This window comes from Mobula hypostoma, chromosome 16 (assembly GCF_963921235.1).
Source record: "Mobula hypostoma chromosome 16, sMobHyp1.1, whole genome shotgun sequence".
Classification (NCBI taxonomy): domain Eukaryota; kingdom Metazoa; phylum Chordata; class Chondrichthyes; order Myliobatiformes; family Myliobatidae; genus Mobula; species Mobula hypostoma.
In genome coordinates this window covers 24,598,037-24,620,021 of record NC_086112.1, presented here as the reverse complement: position 1 = coordinate 24,620,021, position 21,985 = coordinate 24,598,037, and the positions used below count along the sequence as shown (strand labels likewise).

Here is a 21,985-nt window from a genome sequence, read left to right as displayed (position 1 = left end):
TTAACAGATAGAGTTACAATGCAAATAGTATACTTAAGTCTACAATTAAACTGTAAAGAATATACTTCGAGCAAATTAAATATAAAAATTAATCACTGATGCGAATATTTATTCTAGGCATCAATTTCAAGCTCCTAAAGTTAAGCTGTAACAGCAAATTACTTCTTTTGAAGACACTTAGGTATATGACTTTGAGTATTACTTTTGATGAGGTCTGGAACTGAATGTTCCTGGTGAAAACTAAACTGAGCACTAGAAAGTAGATTACTGGCGAGTAAGTACTGTCGACAAGATCTTCCATCACCACTGATGATGGGGAATAGATTTATTAGCTGATAATTATGCAGATCAGATATGTCTTGCTTATTATGAACAGATGTAACTGAGCAATTTTCCACATTGTCAGGCAGATGCCAATACTGCAACTGCTCTGGAGTAAAGTAACTGGAAGCATGAGTGAATTCTCAGAACTGCATCTGGGATGTTGTCTGTTCCCATATCCTGCGCTGCATTCAATGCTTTTGGCATGTAGCATGAATAAAACTAACCACAACCTATTTTCTGCAATAGTGTGGGATTTAAGTTAGAAATTGTTGACTACAGCTGCAAAAGCTTCAGCTTGTGCTTTGTACTCGTCTGCTGGGCCCCAAAGTCATTGAGAATAAGAATACTCTTGGACATTCCAACAATCTACATCAGTGTATGGTATGGGAACTGCACCACGGCAGACAGGAAGGCTCAACAATGGGTAGTCAAAACTGCCCAACGCATCGCCAGCACAGGCTTACCCTCCATCAAAGACATATATACAGAAAGTGTGCTTTGATCAAAATACCAAATTCTACATTCCTTATCACCATCACCTGAGTGAACAGGAGAATGCTACATTACAGGTTCAACAAGAAATTTGGTACTCTGATCAAAGCACACTTATTTCTTCCTTGTTATGCTCCAGTGCCATCTTACTGCTGTCTATTCCCTCAATCATCCCAAAATTAACCAGGACTCATGTGCCATTTTGAGTTTAATTGTGTCTAGGCAGTTGAGACTAGGGTGTATCTTATTCAAGGTGTTGGCCTGCATTCCCCAAGCTTGATGCTCAGTGCAGGTAGCAGCCTGAGACATGTTATCACCTAATGTGGCTTTCTCTTTGAAGACTCTGACAAACTTCTACAGTTGTACAGAGGAAAGCAATCTGACTGGTTTCATCAGTCTAGTACGTGTGCAGGTCAGTGGGACTAGGCAGAAAATGGTTCGGCACAGCCAAGAAGGGCCAAAAGCCCTGTTCCTGTGCTGTAGTTTTTCTATGGTTTCTACGGGAACCTCAATGTACAGGAATGCAAGAGGCTACAGAGAATGGTGGGCACAATCAGTTCCATCATGGATATAGTTCTTCCCACCATCAAGGACATCTACAAGAGGTGTCTAAGGAAGGTGATGTCTATTATTAAAGGCCCCCCTCCCATCAACCAGGCCATACCCAATTCTCATTGCTGCCATTAGACAGGGGCTACAGAGGCCTGAAGACCTATATTTGAAAGTTCGACAACAGTGTCAGAGGGTTCTTGAACAGAGCTGAAAAACCTTAATTCCAGTTTGGACTATATTTCCCTCAACTTATATTGATGTTATTATTTTATTTCTATTAATTCTGTTGCGTAATTTATGTATAACTTATGCTATTTTAATTATGTTTGTTAAGTATGTAATGTACTGTGCGGCTGCTGCGAAAAGCTAATTTTCATGGCATTAAACTTTAAATACGTATGTCCATGACAATGAACTTGGCAATAGACAAACTAGCTCCTGCGCCAAGAATCACTGCCCAGAGTCCATGCACATCCACACAGGACAAGGAGTCTATATCATCAGCCCTCTGCACTTGTATATGGTGGGCCCACATGTGGCATGGTGTAGAGGCCCCACCCTTGAAGTGCCCAACCAGGTGTCGGGATTTCGGCAATTGTAAAGGCTGAGGCACTTTAAAAGATTTGAAGTCCTCTGATACTAAAACATTTAAAAGCTATTGCAATTGCAACAAATAATTACAGATTGTTAATATATTTTTCAAGAATTTCATCAAAAGCAATTATAATTGAAGCTCTTGAACTGAAGCAAAACAATTAAAAACTTAACTTCTAACTACCTAGACACCTATCAAATGAATTCTGTGCCAAACCTAACCAAGGCCAGGTGCTTAGTGAGCAGATATTTCCATGGATTCAAGAATGACAATACAAATGAACGAAAAAATGGTTCCTTAAATTATGGAGTTGAAATGAGTCTATGTATATTATTATTCTACTCAACCAAAGAGCGAGGGAAGCTCCAAGAACAAAATCTGCTGAACAATCTCCACATATTTCCTGGTTTGCCTTGTACCGCTAAGCTAGTGACTAGTGACCACCATCCCTGACAATTACCAGCATGTGTATCTCTTAACAGCTGTTCTTTTCAAAAAAAACTTCAGTGGCTGAGATGCACTGGACCAAAATATATTCAAATCAACTACTTAAACTTCTGAAAGTGCAACAAGCCACACAAAAGTTGCACCTTCTCAAATCTAGAGAAAAATTCATTTATTTTTATCATGATTAAATAAAGCAACAAATACGGATTAGATACAGTTTATTATAGTTTCAAATAGTTCAGATAAATGCAAAAAAATCTTTAGTTGTGCATTTCATATAGCATATTTAGAAATTCATTATTTCAATTGTCAAAACAATTCACATCTTAATTAAGTCTTGAAGATTATGAAATATGGAATTTTATGTAAACAGGCACAACTTAAGACACAGTACTGTGCAAAAGTCTTAGGCATGTGTAAAAAAACTCCGTAAAGCAAAGATGCTTTCAAAATTAATGAAATTAAGTTTCTAAATATCAAAAAAATTAATATAAAGAGCAGAAACTATTAAAAAACAAAATCAAATCAATATTTGGGGAACCACTTTTTGCCTTTTAAAACTGCATCGATTCTCTTGGGTACACTGCTGTGCAGTTTTATGAGAAAAATTGGCTGATAGGTAGGTCCGAGTATCTTGGAGAATTTGCTATGGTTCTTCTGCTGAATTTGCTTGCTTCTGCCTTTCCAGGTAATCCCAGACAGCTGCGATGATGTTGAGATCAGGGCTCTGTGGAGGCCATACCATCTGTTGTAGAACTCTTTGTTCTTCTTTTTGCTGAAGATAGTCCTTTATAACCGTGGTCATCGTTCTGCTGCAGAATGAAATTCGGACCGATCAGATGCCTCCCTGATAGTAATGCATGATAGATGAGTATCTGCTTGTATTCCTCAGCACTGCGAATTCAATTAACTCTGACCAGATCAACAACTCCATTTGCAGAAATGCAGCTCAAATCTGTAGAGAACCTTTGCCGTGCTTCACTGCTGGCTGCAGACACTCATCCATGTAGTGCTCTCCAGCTCTTCTATGGACAAACTGCCTCCTGAAAAAGGATCTAGTGCTTTCCGGGCTTATATGACAAATAAACTCTTCTCGGGCTCCAGCCAGGTAAGGGTATCGATTATAACCGATATTTCGATGACAAATTCTGCCATCTTCTTCAGGGATGACGCCTGGTCATGTCCAGTCCAATGGTATTTATACCAATAGTTCATCCCTCCTGATTGGTTAGACCTCATCTAATCAGGTTTTGCTATCCTGTTAGAGCCAAAAATTTCAAATTTTGACGTGTCAGTTCAGAGCACTTGCTGCCATTGTTCACCAACCAAGACCTTGTGTTTTTATGCTTAAGTTGAGTCTCTTGGCTTTGTTTCCTCTTCAGAAGAATGGCTTTTTGACAGCATCTCTTCCGTAAGACCACCTCTGACAAGGCTTCTCCAGACTGTACAGAGGTGTGTGTATTTGGGTTTCAGTGGTTTCTGTGAGTTCTGTGACTTCTTCTGATTTAGAAGGGACATCAGTTTGGTGTATCTCTTATCTACAGTACTCAGTTTCCATGGCCGACCACTGTGTTTCTGATCTTCAATCTTGCCCGTTTCTTTGTGCTTCTTCAGAAGACTGTCTGCTGCAAAACTTCTGCTTGGGACAGACCTTGCCGATGCAGGATGTCTACCTTGTATTGTTGCTATGCTCACTCATGCCATGGTGTAAGAATTGATGATTTGAAAGTTAAACTGTCACATCTGCCACACCCTCATCTTTTCATTTGGTTGTCCTTTGCCCGGTTTGATTTCTTCTATATCCATATCTGTTTTAGTTTATCAGTTTAGTTCATTCAGCTCTATTTAATTGATCATTAGCACGTCCCTTATCTTTTTTTTTTATCATGCACTGGGTTATATACCCACAAAATAATCCAGTTTTTATTTGAAAGGTTGTCTTCTATTTCTACTTCCTTTAATGAAATACAAAAATTTATCAGTAACATTTAATTTTTTGAAATATTAATGTTTGGAAATCTAAAAATTTGCTCTTTTCTACTGATACACTAATGCAGAAGACAAAGAAATAAACATCAACAAAATATAAATAAAACTTTTAGAGTACCTAAGAGACCTTTGCATAGTACTGTATGACTGTAATAAAAATTAAAAGGGAGAATTAAGCTATGACAGTGGTTCTCAGCATAGGCCGTGCTAGATTTTGTAAGGGCCACAGGAATTTCTGATAAATTTACTGTTTTTATCAAAAATTATTAAAATATATAAATTTTAAAAATTAATACTGGTAATTTAATAGAGCCCTGAATGAAATGAATGGGAAAATGTGCTGCTAAATGGTGCAAATGAAGCAGCAAAACAGCTTAGTGTGTGTGTGTGTGTGTGTGTGTGTGAGGGGGTGTGGCATGACGATTGTTCTCTCTCCTCCTGCTTGACTATGCACAAATCAACATTTACATCCTGCAGTGCGGCCCACTGAGCCACACTCTAGATCTATCCCCAAATCACAAACTGCAAATGGGGTGGGGCTGTCTGCAGCAAGGCAATCAGTTAGTATGCAGCAGGAGGCTGGTTTTGTTTGCCTTCCATTGACTCGTGCATGACAGGCAAGAACACGTGAAGTCTACCACCACATGACTACCACTAGAACTACCATTAAATCCTTGACACTCACAGTTTTAAAGTAAGTTCAATTAGGACTAGGGTTAGAGTACATATTCTTCATTGCCACTCAGAATTTACATATATAATAGCATTTTATAAAAATATTTGCTGAAAAAAATTAAATTATTTTTAAAAAGTACTACTTTAAGACAGTCTGCTTCAAGAATTTTGTGAAGAAATTGTGAACTCCTATTAATGCATACTGAGGCCTGATGATTATCAAAAGGTAACTGTCTTTGTAGCTTTGTTGCACTTTGGGATAGTAATACAGCATTCCTAAGTGATAAGCAGCTTGGAAAACAAATTGTCACTGCTAACTCTGACATGTCAGATATATTTGAAAAACTATTTATTAAACAAACAAGGAAAAAGCTGCAATCTCTTCTCAAGCAAAGAGGCTATTACTGCTTTCCTTGGAAAACACAAACTTTTCAGCAACAATATTGAACATTGCAAGTTTATGCAATTTTCTTCACTGGTTACTCTTAAAATAGAATTGTAAGATGATTATCTGATTGCTTATCTTGATCATCTGAAACAACTGCACACTGGTATGGAACTTCAGTTCAGAGACCTGCTGGAGATGCAGACATCCCACCTCTCCCGGAACTTCCGGGAGTCTCCCGCATATTAATAGTGGCTCCCTGATGCCCGCAAATTATATACAATATCACAGAAATCAATTTTTTTGAGAGCGAGAGAAAAGCAAGAGAGAGCGCGCGCGAGAGAAAGCAAGCGAGCGCGCGAGCGAGAGCGAAGGCAAGCGAGCGCCAAGCAAGAGAGCAAGAGAGAGCCAGCGAGCAAGAAAGCAAGTGAGAGCACGCGAGCAAGAGAGGGAGAGAGAGCGAGAGAGAAAGCAAGCGAGCGCGCTTGAAAGCGCGCGAGTGACCATGAGAGAGAGAGAGAGAACGAGCGAGAGCGCGCCATGGCAGAGTGTTCCAAAAAAATATAACACGTACATCACCCCAGACTACACTAAAGTGTACCCCTGCCTAACAGGGGTCAAAAATAATGACAGTGTTGCTCACTGCACTGTTTGCAACAGTGACCCACCACGGTGGGTTAAGACTGTAAAAGACGTGTTGAGGTGAGTTTAACAGGTGTCATTCATTCATTAGCATAGCTAACGTTATTTAAATTAGCTGGCCAGCTGATAAAGAGCTACTCTATTGCAGACATCCCACCTCTCCCCGAAGTCTCCCGCAAATTGATGGTGCTACCTCCCTGAAATGAGTTTTTGCAGGGTGGGATGTCTGGAGATGCATATTCCAGACTGAGTTGTGGATCCATTTGGGGTGAATGTGAATTCAGTTGACAGCACATTGCAAGAACGTTTTATTGAGCTGCAGAGTGAAGTAACAGTTCAAGCAAAATTCAAACACAGCAAGTAAAATCTCTGGATTACTAGTGAAGTTCTGGGAGAAAGCAAAGTTGTTTTTATTTGAATTTCCCAACACTCTATTAATTGAACATGGTTTCAGTCAAGCTATTCACCTGCTATCAAATGCTTGTGCTGTCTTGAGAAAAGAGGTGATCTCTGATTATCTCTATCTAAATTGCAACCAGATATTCAAAACCTGATTTTGATTCTGAAAAACTCACTAATTTGCATCAGCTGCAAGGATCTCGCTGAATACCTAATGTAACAATATTGTGCACTTTTTTGTTGTTGCTTGGATGAAAATAATATATAATATAAATAATGTATCCTATTCAGTGTTTTGAAATATACACCTGTAACATTATATTTAACATATAGTATCTATAACCTATTAAAACATAAATATTGACTGTATATTAGTGTAATTAGTACAGTTGACCAGAAAAAATTTTAGCAACTAACGGGGATTATGGAGGATGGGGGGGCCACTGAGGTGAATGAAAGTCACAAATGGGCTATGAGCAGGAAATGGTTGAGAACCACTGAGCTATGGGATGAAATTTAGGAACAAAAACGTCTCATTGTTTGAAAGAAATTATTAAATAGCGAACAGGATTAAACTGGGTTTGTAGAAGGCATCTCAAATGGGTTAAATCCTGCATTGTCAGATTTAATGATTCATAAACACACCTACCTTGCCTGAAGGTGGTGGAGATGGACTGGCACATGGGCTGGGATAGTTACTGCTGTCTGTTGATTTAACAGATGACTGATCTGAACGGTCATCAGGACTCCTCTTTGGGTGAAGTAAGCCCCTTTCCTTATATCGTTGTTGCTGCTGCTGCGACTTCAACTGAATTCTATAAAAAGTAAATTGATGGTTTATATCTTTTAACAAAGGAAATCAACATCAAGGTTTGAAATGTAAATACAACAAATATACAAAATATGAAAACTTCAAAGACTATGGAGCAATGGTAGTGTACTAGACCAGTCATCTAATTCTGTGCTACAATATTCTAATTGCATCATCTCTGAAAAATTAATCAACTCCTTTCTGTATTGGGTAAATAGCCAGTATGTGACCCCAATTTACATTTATACAGTAACATGGTGGTTTGTGTTTTTACCTAACTATACAATAATATTTTTTATAAATGGGGTATCACTTTCAGATGTTATTCTAGGAGAGTATTCATGGGAAATAACAATGCCAACTGAAAGGCTTTGCTTTTCTCAAGATCAGAGTATGTTATATGTCCATTAAATAGATAAATCTATAAATCTTGGAGTTTACAGGCAATCCTTGCCACGTGGAGCGAACTGCAAACAGCTACATAACAACAAAATCAGAAATTTCAGGCCAAGGACTGTCCGTATCAAGAATATAGTCATTGACCCTAAATCTTTCTTGAGATGTAATTCACATTTCCACCACCTTACAATTGACAATGAAGGCCACAAGAATGACAATCAGACAGGACTTTTGGAAACATCTGGCAGAGTGCTCTGCGCCAAATATTTGGATCAATTTGGTAGAAAGTATGACAAAGTGAAGCCCTTTTTTGTTGAATCATATTTTTAACAGAATGCAGCAAATGTGGAGTTCTGTTAGTTCCTGATTTTACACAATGCAGTATTGCATGGTATGAGAAAATTAGGCACTTTGTGATAAATTATATGTAGATAAAAATCCATCTTACTGAAGTTATTTGGTGTTAATATGTTTTAACAATTGAACAATTTAATTTAAAGTGTCTGATCATAGTTAATTGCTTTTTGGTTCACAAGCAGCAAGACACTATTAAAATTACAACTTCCTCGATTTCCACTACAAAATTCGAAGTTACACTAACCTTCCAGTGTTCCAATAAAACTGGCAGCACAAGAGTAGATAATACACATGATATACTGTTAACAAAGCAGCAAGGAATCATGTGGAAGAGGAGGAGTAATAGTTTGGTCAATTGCTCCTTCACGCAATTCTGTGCCTGTCTAAACCAGGAATCAATCCAATAGACCTTCACTGCCCTCACTCTATAGCAAGAAAACCCCTTTCCAAATAAGGACAACAAATTTCCACATAAAACTCAAGTTATGGTCTCAGCTCAGACCACAAATGCAATAAGATATTGCTGCATATTTCCATGATTCTTCTGGCTATGAAAGCCAACAAACCATTTGCCTTAACTACATACTGAACCTGCTTGCCTACTTTCTTTGACTGTTGTAAAAGGATGCCCAGTGACCAGGTCCATTGCGCTCCCCCCCGCCCCCCCGCTCCAATTACCTAATCTATTGCTGTTCAGGTACTAATCAGTACTCCATTTTCCCACCAAAATGGAAAACCACTCATTTATATGATGTTTAACTGTATCTTGAACATTGATGTCAGTTTGAGACATCAAACCTCACTAACAATTTCAACAAATGTTATACTGCTAATTTAGTAAAGATAGTTGAAATAGTGGAAGGCTCAGATAACCGGTAGACTTCACAATCATCAGGTTGGTGAATAATTGATTAAATAACCTACTCAACTAATAGTTCAAAAGAAATGGCTTTCATTCTGCTGTTCCTTTGTAAAGATACAACTGTAGTTTAATAATTTAACAGAAACAGATCTTGTTAAAGCTTTAAATTTACATAAAGAATACCTTCAGTATGTTTTTAAAAATTGCTGAGTTAAAATGTTGCACATTCATCCTTGACAAAGAAATTGAACCATTATTAGCAGGATCCTGAGGAATGAGATTGGATGAGATTGAAAAGGATGTTTCATGTTGTGACAGAAACTATAACTAGGAGTCACTGTTTGAAAATAAGGGGTTGGCCATTTAAGAGAGATGGTGGTTTTCTCTCAGAACTCATGAGCCTTTGAATCTTTCTTCCTCTTTAAAGGGCAGTGGAAATATATTTTTAAGGCATTGATGAAGAAAATTGAAAGATTACAGAGGGGAGATGGAAATGCAGGAATGAGGCTGCAGTCAGGTCAATCATGATCTTATTAAATGGTAAAATGGGTTTGAAGGACTTCGTCCTAATTCATATTTTGTATTGGTCTATGTTTATTCTGCTTTTCCAGCATAATTGTTTCAAAGGACCCTACTTAGATATGCAGGAAAATAAAAGAATTTTCAATGACGCATCAGATAAAATTTAAAATGTACATTGCCAATTGTGAAGAATGAGTTTGAAAGGTAACAGAATGAGAACGATCAATAATAAATGAATCATTTAACTACTATTATCAGGGGTTCAAAACTCTGCACACAATAGGTGAGTGATTTTCATTTACACATCTGTTCCTCCATTTATTTTATTAGATTTCTTTACTTGCATACCACATAATCTTGTGAAAACTGATTCATTGAGCTGATCCAGTTACCATCAGACAAAATGTGAAATGTTCAGTTTTGCTAGAGTACATTTAAGATTCAATATATTTCACAAACCAATTATTACAGATTTTAGTGGACTGCTGACATTCTACCTTTCTCTAAATTCCACACTAGAAGAATCGTCTGAAAACTCTGCTTCTGCTGAGCTTTTCCTACTGTTTGATCTCCATGATGAGGAGACTGGAAGCTCTTCTGAAGACATTGGCCTTGGTCTTTGTCCAATCCCTGAGGGTTGATGCAGCCCCGCTGCTTGCTCCTCACTGCTAAGTACTCCGATGATTGCCCTGATAGTCGCTTCATCTACCTGAGTCCAAGGTTTTGATGGAGCTCGCATTCTCCTCAGGAACAGACTGTGCCATTTCTGTCGTAACTGCAAGACAAGACTGGCTGCCTACAGCAAAATAAATTAGTAAAGAAAAAAAATCAGTGAAAGAAAACTAGTGCACCTTATTTGGTCCACAAATTATCTCAAAGCAATTTACAACTTAAGGATTACTTCTGCCTTTTTAAAAACTTATCCTATTCTGGGCACTTGGCCTTTATTGGAGAATCCAGCATTTACTGTCTGTAACAACTACATCATAACTATGCCTCTAACTGAGTGAGACCCTACAACTGAAGAGATCTTGGACTTTATTGTTTATGGTATTTGGAGGTTAGGAGAATAAAAATGTGTAACACAGATTTACTGCAGTTATTGTCCTTAAATGCTTTCATAGATGAGCTTTATTTTAAGATTATATTTCTAAATATATTATGTAAATACTGCACAAAGAACATTAAGTAAACCACATTATTTGATTACAATAAATAAAGGGGTTTAGAAGAAATTTCACTTAAAGTCTGCTGTAACAGCATTCTTTCTGTATCAGAAATCTCTTATTGGTTCTTTATCCTGTTCAGCTTTGACAATTTGTAGGGATAAGATATTTTGAAGTTGACAGGTATATACATCATAATATTAACAGCTGCCAAAATTGCTATAGTTAATATTTTCTACTCCATAACCTATCAATTATATCTTGGCTCAGACTTCCAATTACATTCAGACTGCTTCAGATTACTTCAAAAAAAAATACACTGTCTTACATGTCCTATATTGCAAATTAGTTTGAATATTGCCCAGCCTTGTGCAGCATATCCCCTCTAAGCGAGTGTCCAGACTTTGTAATAAAAATATGCCAAATCAGATGCTGGGAGAACAGAAAAAACCTACAATAAATTATTACCTTGATCCTCACAGCCACTTCCATCTATTCAAGTTTTCATGTGCCCAGCTCCCTTTGTTGCCACCATAACGGTAACACTTCAATCTTAATAATACATACATGGAATTATGATGTAGTGGCCATTACAGAGACTTGGCTGGCACCAGGGCAGGAATGGATTCTCAATATTCCTGGATTTCAGTGCTTTAAAAGGGATGGGGGGGGGAAGGGGAGGAGGGGTGGCATTACTGGTCAGGGATACTATTACAGCTACAGAAAGGGTGGGTAATGTAGCAGGATCCTCTTTTGAGTCAGTATGGTGGAAGTCAGGAACAGGAAGGGAGCAGTTACTCTACTGGGGGTACTTTGTAGGCCCCCTGGTAGCAGCAGAGATACAGAGGAGCAGATTGGGAGGCAGATTTTTGAAAGGTGCAAAAATGTTATCATGCGTGACTTTAACTTCCCTAATATTGATTGGCACCTGATTAGTTCCAAGAGTTTAGATGGGGCAGAGTTTGTTAAGTATGTCCAGGACGGATTCCTGTCACAGTATGTGGACAGGCCGACAAGGGGGAATGCCATACTGGATCTAGTACTAGGTAATGAACCGGGTCAGGTCACAGGTCTCTCAGTGGGTGAGCATCTGTGGGACAGTGACCACCGCTCCCTGGCCTTTAGCATTATCATGGAAAAGGACAGAATCAGAGAGGACAGGAAAATTTTTAATTGGGAAGGGCAAATTATGAGGCTATAAGGCTAGAACTTGCGGGTGTGAATTGGGATGATGTTTTTGCAGGGAAATGTACTATGGACATGTGGTCGATGTTTAGAGATCTCTTGCAGGATGTTAGGGATAAATTTGTCCTGGTGAGGAAGGTAAAGAATGGTAGGGTGAAGGAACCATGGGTGACAAATGAGGTGGAAAATCTAGTCAGGTGGAAGAAGGCAGCATACATGAGGTTTAGGAAACAAGGATCAGATGGGTCTATTGAGGAATATAGGGAAGCAAGAAAGGAGCTTCAGAAGGGGCTGAGAAGAGCAAGAAGGGGGCATGAGAAGGCCTTGGCGAGTAAGGTAAAGGAAAACCCCAAAAAAAAGGACGACAGGAGTGAAGGTAGGACTGATTAGAGACAAAGGTGGGAAGATGTACCTGGAGGCTGTGGAAGTGAGCGAGGTCCTCAATGAATACTTCTCTTCGGTATTCACCAATGAGAGGGAACTTGATGATGGTGAGGACAATATGAGTGAGGTTGATGTTCTGGAGCACGTTGATATTAAGGGAGAGGAGGTGTTGGAGTTGTTAAAATACATTAGGACAGATAAGTCCCCGGGGCCTGATGGTATATTCCCCAGGCTGCTCCACAAGGCGAGGGAAGAGATTGCTGAGCCCCTGGCTAGGATCTTTCTGTCCTCATTGTCCACGGGAATGGTACCGGAGGATTGGAGGGAGGCGAATGTTGTCCCCTTGTTTAAAAAAGGTAGTAGGGATAGTCCGGGTAATTATAGACCAGTGAGCCTTACGTCTGTGGTGGGAAAGCTGTTGGAAAAGATTCTTAGAGATAGGATCTATGGGCATTTAGAGAATCAGGGTCTGATCAGGGACAGTCAACATGGCTTTGTGAAGGGCGGATCGTGTCTAACAAGCCTGATAAGAGTTCTTTGAGGAGGTGACCAGGCATATAGATGAGGGTAGTGCAGTGGATGTGATCTATATGGATTTTAGTAAGGTATTTGACAAGGTTCCACATGGTAGGCTTATTCAGAAAGTCAGAAGGCATGGGATCCAGGGAAGTTTGGCCAGGTGGATTCAGAATTGGCTTGCCTGCAGAAGGCAGAGGGTCGTGGTGGAGGGAGTACATTCAGATTGGAGGATTGTGACTAGTGGTGTCCCACAAGGATCTGTCCTGGGACCTCTACTTTTTGTGATTTTTATTAACGACCTGGATGTGGGGGTAGAAGGGTGGGTTGGCAAGTTTGCAGACGACACAAAAGTTGGTGGTGTTGTAGGTAGTGTAGAGGATTGTCAAAGATTGCAGAGTGACATTTGATAGGATGCAGAAGTGGGCTGAGAAGTGACAGATGGAGTTCAACCCCGAGAAGTGTGAGGTGGTACACTTTGGAAGGACAAACTCCAAGGCAGAGTACAAGCAAATAGGATACTTGGTAGTGTGGAGGAGCAGAGGGATCTGGGGGTACATGTCCACAGATCCCTGAAAGTTGCCTCACAGGTAGATAGGGTAGTTGAAAAAGCTTATGGGTGTTAGCTTTCATAAGTCAAGGGTTAGAGTTTAAGAGTCGCAATGTAATGACGCAGCTCTGTAAAACTCTGGTTAGGCCACACTTGGAGTACTGTGTCCAGTTCTGGTCACCTCACTGGACACCTCACTATAGGAAGGATGTGGAAGCATTGGAAAGGGTACAGAGGAGATTTACCAGGATGCTGCCTGGTTTAGAGAGTATGCATTATGATCAGAGATTAAGGGAGCTAGGGCTTTACTCTTTGGAGAGAAGGAGGATGAGAGGAGACATGATAGAGGTGTACAAGATAATAAGAGGAATAGATAGAGTGGATAGCCAGCGCCTCTTCCCCAGGGCACCACTGCTCAATACAAGAGGACATGGCTTTAAGGTAAGGGGTGGGAAGTTCAAGGGGGATATTAGAGGAAGATTTTTTTACTCAGAGAGTGGTTGGTGAGTGGAATGCACTGCCTGAGTCAGTGGTGGAGGCAGATACACTAGTGAAGTTTAAGAGACTATGAGACAGGTATACGGAGGAATTTAAGGTGGGGGCTTATATGGGAGGCAGGGTTTGAGGGGCGGCACAACATTGTGGGCCGAAGGGCCTGTACTGTGCTGTACTATTCTATAATAAATCAGCTATGATGGAATGACAGAGCAGACTCGAAGGGTTAAGTGGCCTAATTCTGCTCCTATGTTTTATGGTCTTACTCTTACCAGAGTTCTTGGAAATTTGAGGACATGGGAAACGTTATGCAGTTGGATATTGAAGCAGTTAACTTAGTTTGCTTTGCTTTATCTTAAAGAATTAAAAACATACATAGGGTTTTAAGCTTAAAAACACATTTCAGAGTACAAAGTCAGCATATCTGAAGAACTTTAAACAAAAAGGATTATTTGAATTAAAGGTATAAATTTTATTGATCTCCAGTTACTATTAGATCTGAAGGTACAGATTTTATTTGTCAGCTGCTCCTAAAACACATTTTATTCAATTACAATTATCACATGCATTGTTTAAACCCAATCTACTTTTATTTGTACAAACCTATATATTAAAAGAAATTCGGGTTTCAGTTGATGATATACAGGTTGAAAAAAAGAAACTTAAGCCTATGTACCTTTTATACTAACCCCTTCAAAGATTTCTAGCTTAAAAATGGGATTTCCAATGCAACAAAACAGATCAGCACGCAACACAAGTCATTTAATACATTGCCTTTGAGAAGCTGGCAAACAGCAAATCAGATATTCAATACTTCATTTTCAATAGGGCAGACATGGCAATCATCACTTATTATCAGAACTTACTTCCTTAAGTTGCATCAACCCAAGACAAGGGTATTGAATGTGAATCTGCAACAGTTCAATCTCTGTACAAAAACTGCAAGATTCTAAGGCCATTATTATGATCCTCTACCACAGCCCTTTGAACTTTATCTATGGGTAGTCAAACCATACACTGTGTGCTCCTCCTGCAACTGTCTGATAACAATGACTGCAAATCATTGCAGTAATGGTTATCTGGAGAAGACAAATCTCAGCGTTGTATTCTGCATGCATACTTTGATAATAAATTTAACCTTTGGACCTTTGAAAACTGCCCAATTCAAAATTCAGAATAACAGTTAAATGGAGGAGTATAATAAGCAACAGCTGGGTTCCACTTCAAGATTTAGGGTTTCAAGTAAAAATAGTGATCATAAAATATAGATTAGTAGATGTCCATTAGTTCTGCAAATACATTTTCTTCAGCACAAAAAGTCATGTATAAGTATAAAGAAGAAAAACACACAGTTCTCCACATGAAAATCAAATTAAGATTCCAAAATAGCCCAAAGATCATTGATTCAATTATCATTTGATTTAAACATTCTGCTTAGGACAATTATCCATTTATGCCAATTGAAGTAAGTACTCCATCATATAAAGAAGCCTGTGAATTGCCTATATAGGCTAAGTGCAGGGATTGGTTCTACATATGTACCGTGGAGAACATTCTGACTGGTTGCTTCACTGTCCAGTATAGAGGCATCCATGCATAGCATCAGTCAAAGCTGCAGAGGTTTGTAAATTCAGCCAGCCCCATCATGGGCACTACCATTGAGGACATCTTCAACAGGCCTCAAGAAAGCAACAACATCATTAAGGACCCTCACCATCCAGGGCATGCTCTCTTCTCATTACTACTATCATGGAGGAGGTACAGGAGCCTGAAGACCGACACTCAAAGTTTCAGGGACAGCTCCTTACCCTCTGCCATCAGATTTCTGAATGGACTATGAGCCCATGAACACGACTTCACTATTTTGCTCTCTCTTTGCATGATTTATTTATCTTTTATATATTCTTATTGTAATTTATAATAATTTTCATGTATTGCACTGTACTTCTGCCACCAAACAACAAATTTCATAACATATGTCAGTGATTTGAGAAACCCGTTCTTTGATGAGGGAGATGAGGTTAGAGTTGGGTGTTGCCTTTAAGAACTCATGAGAGTCCCAGGCACATCAAGATAACCAATGGCAATCAGCAGCTGCTGCTGGGAGGGCCTGCCAATGCTTTCATCATCCAGTCATTAATACAAACTGCAAAAAGTCAAGACTATAGCACCGAATCATGTTTACATTTTGCCAACCAGACAAAGATCCATTACTGCCTACTCTGTTTCCTGTTAACCAACGAATCTTCCACACCATAAACTTCTATTTTCCATCAGCAACCTTGATGCTGCACCTCATCAAACAAGTTTGTGGCCTGACACCTTTATTCTCAACATGTTGCTTCTTCAAGGAACTCCAATGATTTAGTTAAACTTGATATTTCCTTTCATAACACCATGGCGACTTTGATCAGTTGCAATACTTCTCATCATGACTTCGAATATATTTCCTATTTCACACGTGAAACTCACTGGCCTGAAAGTAGAGAATCCCTACTTTCTGATTCTCTCCCTTTAAAAAAAAAGTTACATTTGCTATTTACCAATCTAATGGAACCTCCTCAAACCTAGGAGATAATTGAAAATTAAAACCTTTGCAACATCACATGAAGCAGTTCTTAATACTCTATGGAATCCATCAAGAACCTGAGAATTGTCAGTCCACAACTCCAACTGTATCACAGACTACTGAACTGCAAGCTTGACCTCTCTGATATCCTGATAGCTTTACAATTATATGTACCGAAATCGTGAGATTTTACTTTAAAAAATGCAGAACAATGGACTTTTAGATTGCAAATTATTTTATATAAAATGCAAAATCAGAATAATGTCTCAAAGGGTGAAGTTACAGTGGAACAGCATGTTCCTAAATCAGGTTAGCATGTGTGTACACCAATAAATCAATAAGTAAACTCAACAAAAAACATAATTTCATAAATTACTTACTTCTGGATCTATTCTAAAATTCAGCCATTCTTCCAGTTTCAAAGTTGCCATCTTGGAAGTGGATTTGTCCTCCATTTCACTGTCACTACTGTCATTGGTGACACCATCTACTACACATAATATTGGATGGAAAATTTGTAATAAAGAATCTTTTGGTTTCTTCTGCAGAAACTGTGGTATGAACTAAGCTTAATATATTTCAAGTACTGATATGAAAAGGTTATCATAAAATGTCAGGCTTGATACAGCAAAAGCACCCTTGTGGGTTCATCCCAAATGAGCACATAATCTAAACTGACAACTCAGCATGATACTGACAGAATGCTGTTACAGATCACATTTATCCAATTAACATTAAGGCAATGCCCAACTTGCTGTCTCAGTTTATATTAAGAGGCAAAATTCAATTCTCTGTTTTATCCAAACATTAGTTTCAAAATCATTTGGTTATCTCCCTGCTGTTTATGGAACCTGACATATGCAGAAATTGACTTCGGCCTTCCCTCTCATTACAAGCAAGGCTACAGCACTGAAATACACAAGTGTAAAGTGTTTTGAGATGTCCTCAAGTCATGGAAAAGCCCTTCCACACTGCTGTGTGACAAATTCTGTTGTCAGAAATTGCTTTCTCTGAACTTGATCCAGAGATTCAGAGAAATTGTGTTTTTTTAAATAAAAGTTTACAAAAAGCTTGTGAATTAACTTTAAATTTTTTAGTGAAAATAATGGGTTTATGGTAACGTTTCTGAGTTCAATTATTTTTTAAAGAAAGGAAAAACCCACAAGATAGATCAGAGTGACATACGTTCCAACCAGCTAACTGGAGGGCATACATCAGCATGGTCTAGTAACAGAAAACTCTGCTCTGTCCACTGGGGTGATCCTGAGCTTCTGTTGCTTGACACTTTAACTCTCAATCCCAATCCCATTCCCTTTCTGTCCAGTCCGTCTGTGCCCTCCTCCAATGCCACAGTAAGGCTCAATGTAAACTAGAAGGATAACATTTTATCTGTCAAAGCACATTGCAACCTTCTAGAATGAACATAGAGTTCTCCAGTGTCTGATTAACTCTTCTTTCGTTGTTTCCCAATCATCATGATTGTCATTTTCTATTTCTATTACAGTATATGCCTTGCTAGCAATCAATATCTATGCCTCACATTGCCCCTTCTGTCGTACACCTCACTCCTGACCCCAAGTAATGCTTGGCTGAATTCCTCCAGCACCTGCTTTTGTTTCAGGATGATCCAGATTTGCACTGCATCTCAGCACAGAACATGCATGTCATGTCCAGGAGAGAGATCTGGCCCAAATGTCTTACTCCACGTTATCCTTCAAATTACAAAACCTATAAATTAGGATCAAAAGAATTCTTCATGGCTCCCATTAAAACAAAATTTCCACATTAGCAGGATGTTGTACAAAAGATATAAAATATGTAGCACATCATCTTTATGTTAACAGATAAGCAAAATTCCATGGTGAAACATTTAATGATAATTTTTGTTGAAAAATGGAAAGTGAGTCTTCTTCAATGATTAAAGCTCACAAACAAAAATTCACAGCAAATGGCAAAAAATTTGTCGTGTGCACTTGCTACTATTCTGCTTCTGATTTGATTATAGTCTCAATCTGATGAAGAAATTACAATACTGAAGCAGACTTTCTTTTCTCAGCTTTTACTCTTTAAATCACAAACTAGATTTGTACACTGATTTCCCCCAATACATTTCTACTTTCAGCTGTGCAGACACACGTAGGTCTAAACACCATCCCACTAGGAAGGGCAGAAGAAAATCTCAAGGTGTTTATGGATGAGGAAAGACATAAAATTTGCATGACTGAGAAATTTAATTGCTTCCTTATTACCTTAAATGCCGTTATCTACACTAATCTACATCTAATTTTATCTGCCTTTGATCTCCCTACTTGCAAACCAAATTCAACCGATTTGTGACTATTGCTGCTTTCTTGAATTCAATGTTCACCTCACTTCTGACCCCAAGTAATGCTTGGCTGAATTCTTCCAGCACCTGCTTTTGTTTCAGGATGATCCAGATTTGTACTGAATTCACAGTTAAGCAGAAAAGTTCAAAGAATGAAATAAATTATTATTTAATTGTTTTTAAGCTATAAAACACATTGCAAAGAGCTCATACGCCTGGCTTCAAACAAATTTTATTTGCTCTTTAAATTATACTTGGAGCTTCTTAAAAATATTCCAGCAATTTAAAAGGTACTTTATTTACACCTAAAATTTATGACTATGTGTATGTTACCTCCAGTGGAAGAAGGCTCTTGTAATGCGCTGCTTGACAGTCGAGCTGGACCACCAAATAAGACCACGGAGATTGGTGTTACAGCAGAACAGCATCGTACATTAGCAATTCTGTGTGCTCTCGTCATTTCATCATAAACAAGCCAATCAGTGGGCAGTGCTTGAACAGCTATAGTTTGTCCATTTGCTGGTGGAATCTGGTACAAAATTGAGTCCACTATTAGAAATGTAGATTTATTATAGCACAAAATGAGGTCCACAGACTCAATGCCAGCCAATGTAGTTCTGCAGATCAATGTAGTTGCTCTATTCATCACTTGCACCACTATACCCAGCTCCTCACACATAGTCCTGTCAAATCTTTACTCTCAGATATTTATGCAATTCAATTTAAAATCTACCGTACACTTTTTACATACAAATTTCATTTTTTTTGTTGAGATGAGGAATAAAAATGAAGTATTACAGATATTTGTATCCAAGAGATTCTGCAGATGCTGGGAATCTTGAGCAACACACAAAATGCTGGATGAACTCTGCAGGTCAGGAAGCATCTATTCAAGCAGTATAATAATAATAGGCATCCGTTAGTCTCATGAGACCATGGATTTGTGCCTTGGAAGGTTTCCAGGGCGCAGGCCTGGGCAAGGTTGTATGGAAGACCGGCAGTTGCCCATGCTGCAAGTCTCCCCCCTCCGTGACACCGATGTTGTCCAAGGGAAGGGCATTAGGACCCATACAGCTTGGTACCGGTGTCGTCGCAGAGCAGTGTGTGGTTAAGTGCCTTGCTCAAGGACACAACATGCTACCTTGGCCAAGGCTCAAACTAGTGACCTTCAGATCACTAGATGAACGCCTTAACCACTTGGCCACACGCCAACACTCAAGCAGTATATATGGGGGGGAATAAACAGATGACGTTTCAGGCTGAGACCCTTCATCAGGACCGAAAAGAAAGGGAGAAGGAGTCAGAATAAGAAGGTGGGGGAGGGGAAGGAGTAAAAGCTGGCAGGTAATGGGTGAAGCTATGTTTGATGGGGGGGGAAGGGGGTTGACGTGAGAAGCTGTGAGGTGATATGTGAAATAATTAAAGGGTTGAAGAAGAAGGAATCTGATAGGAGAGGACAGTGGACCGTGGAAGAAGAGGTGGCAGGGCCACCAGAATAGGGAAAAATAAATATTTGAGAACAGTGATAAAATCACAATGATACTTCTTTAACTAAATATAGATAGAATGTTTTTTTTAATTCTGAGTTTTGACAGATGCTGAAAGACTTCACAAACTAACCTTATAATGGCAAAAAAAAAGAGGTCTTACCTTCTTATATTGTGGTTGACTAAGAACTGAGGTAGGGTGAAATCTTACTTTTTTCTCTTTAGACCCAGCCAACGTTAAATTTTCTCGGTCAACATGGATGAGATTTGGGTACATTCCTGCAACTAATGCAGCTTTCACCACAGCCCAATTCTCAGAGTTTGTGTTTACATCTCGAATGTCACCTCCTCCTCGTGCCCTTACAAAACCTGGGAAATAATATTTATATTTAAATGGTTAAAGGAAAGCAATAAGGATTGATAATAATCAAGTTAAACTCCAATGCAATATATACAAATGGAATGTTACATTAAAATCATAGAGAGCACGGCAATGTTCACTCGAAGCTAAACAGGAGTTAAGAGCAAATTTAATAAATACAAAGTTATCTTTATTTATTTGAAAGTTGCAACAGTGTATCTCTTGCTTCAGAGAGATCAATCTCCTTACAGAAACACAAACTTTAATCAAACCAAGCAATCAAATATGATGAACACATCCTCAGATTCCTATCAAGAAACATCCATGTACAAGGTGTGGTAAGAAGTGAATAATGATTAACGTCCTGGCATTTAGGCATTTAATACCTTGATTCCCAACCACAAATGTGAAAATGGCATTTAGGCATCCAAGCTCTATTTAGTTGATTTAAAGATATAGCACGGTAACAAGCCCTTCTGGCCCAACAATCCTGTGCCACCCAATATGCGACGCTATTACAGTTTGGGATGTTAAAGTTCAAAGTTCAATTTCAATACCTCTGTAAGGAAGTTTGCATGTTATTCCTGTGAGCACGTGTGTTCCTTCTGGGTACTCTGGATTTCTCCCATGGCCAAACATATAGTAGGTTAGTTGGTCATTGTAAATTGTCCTGTGATTAAGCCAGGATTAAATAGGTGGGGTGCTGAATGGTGTGGCTCATTGGGCCAGAAGGGCCTGTCCCACACTGTCTCTCTAAATAAATAAACAAACTGGTACACCTTTGGAATGTGTACTGTACAGACAGTACATATACATTCATCATAGCTTTTAGGGGTCTGTGGTAGTGGCAATTACCCATTATATATGGTCTATATAATGGGAAAATAATGCTAAGAATGAAGGCAATGCTTTGCCCTCTATAGCCTTTACATTTACATTCTATGTCCCTCTCTTCCCAACTCTTTTATTCTAAATGTTTAAAAATTACTACTGTATATACTTAGAGATTCTGGTTATTATTAAATAAAAGTCCATTGAGCTAAATCATAAAAGTATGCTGCCAAGTGTGGTATTCAAGAGACAGAAATTCTCACATTTAAAGGCACCATGAGGTCTACTTTACATAAACGTACTTCAGAAAAGATAATTATCTCAATATTATTTAATCTGAATATACACATTATCAAGCACCACATTGAACATAGTTTATATAAATAATTTTGAATGTTGATCACAAAATAAAAAACACAGTAATTTAAATTTCAGTAACAAATTCCGTGATGGGTGGAATGCAAGAATGAAGTTAAATACATGATGGTCAAATAAATATTTAAAGATTGTGGTATAGTGCGAATGGTGTTGATGTTTACAGCTTTTGTAACTGAATGTAAACATTGTTTACATTTTAAAATGTAAAAAGGTAAGAATGTTGAAAGTTATCAGTGGTTTTGTAGAGAAGAGAGGAAGGTGTTTCCTCTCTTCTTAAAAGTCAGGT

At 38.6% G+C, this 21,985-nt stretch overlaps 1 protein-coding gene across 3 annotated transcripts in view; it reads right to left on the bottom strand.

The window, feature by feature from the left end:
• ythdc2 (YTH domain containing 2) overlaps nucleotides 1-21,985 on the bottom strand; it is an 88,363-nt gene that overhangs the window by 15,825 nt on the left and 50,553 nt on the right. For 2 of the 3 annotated variants that reach the window (XM_063068656.1, XM_063068657.1), the window contains exons 23-27: nucleotides 20,293-20,498; nucleotides 18,976-19,171; nucleotides 16,697-16,806; nucleotides 9,949-10,247; nucleotides 7,150-7,315 (exon numbers count right to left, since the gene is read on the bottom strand). In XM_063068656.1, the coding sequence (XP_062924726.1) occupies nucleotides 7,150-7,315; nucleotides 9,949-10,247; nucleotides 16,697-16,806; nucleotides 18,976-19,171; nucleotides 20,293-20,498 (977 nt within the window). The remainder of the gene's footprint in view (nucleotides 1-7,149; nucleotides 7,316-9,948; nucleotides 10,248-16,696; nucleotides 16,807-18,975; nucleotides 19,172-20,292; nucleotides 20,499-21,985) is intronic. The other variant, XM_063068658.1, reaches the window with a different exon arrangement.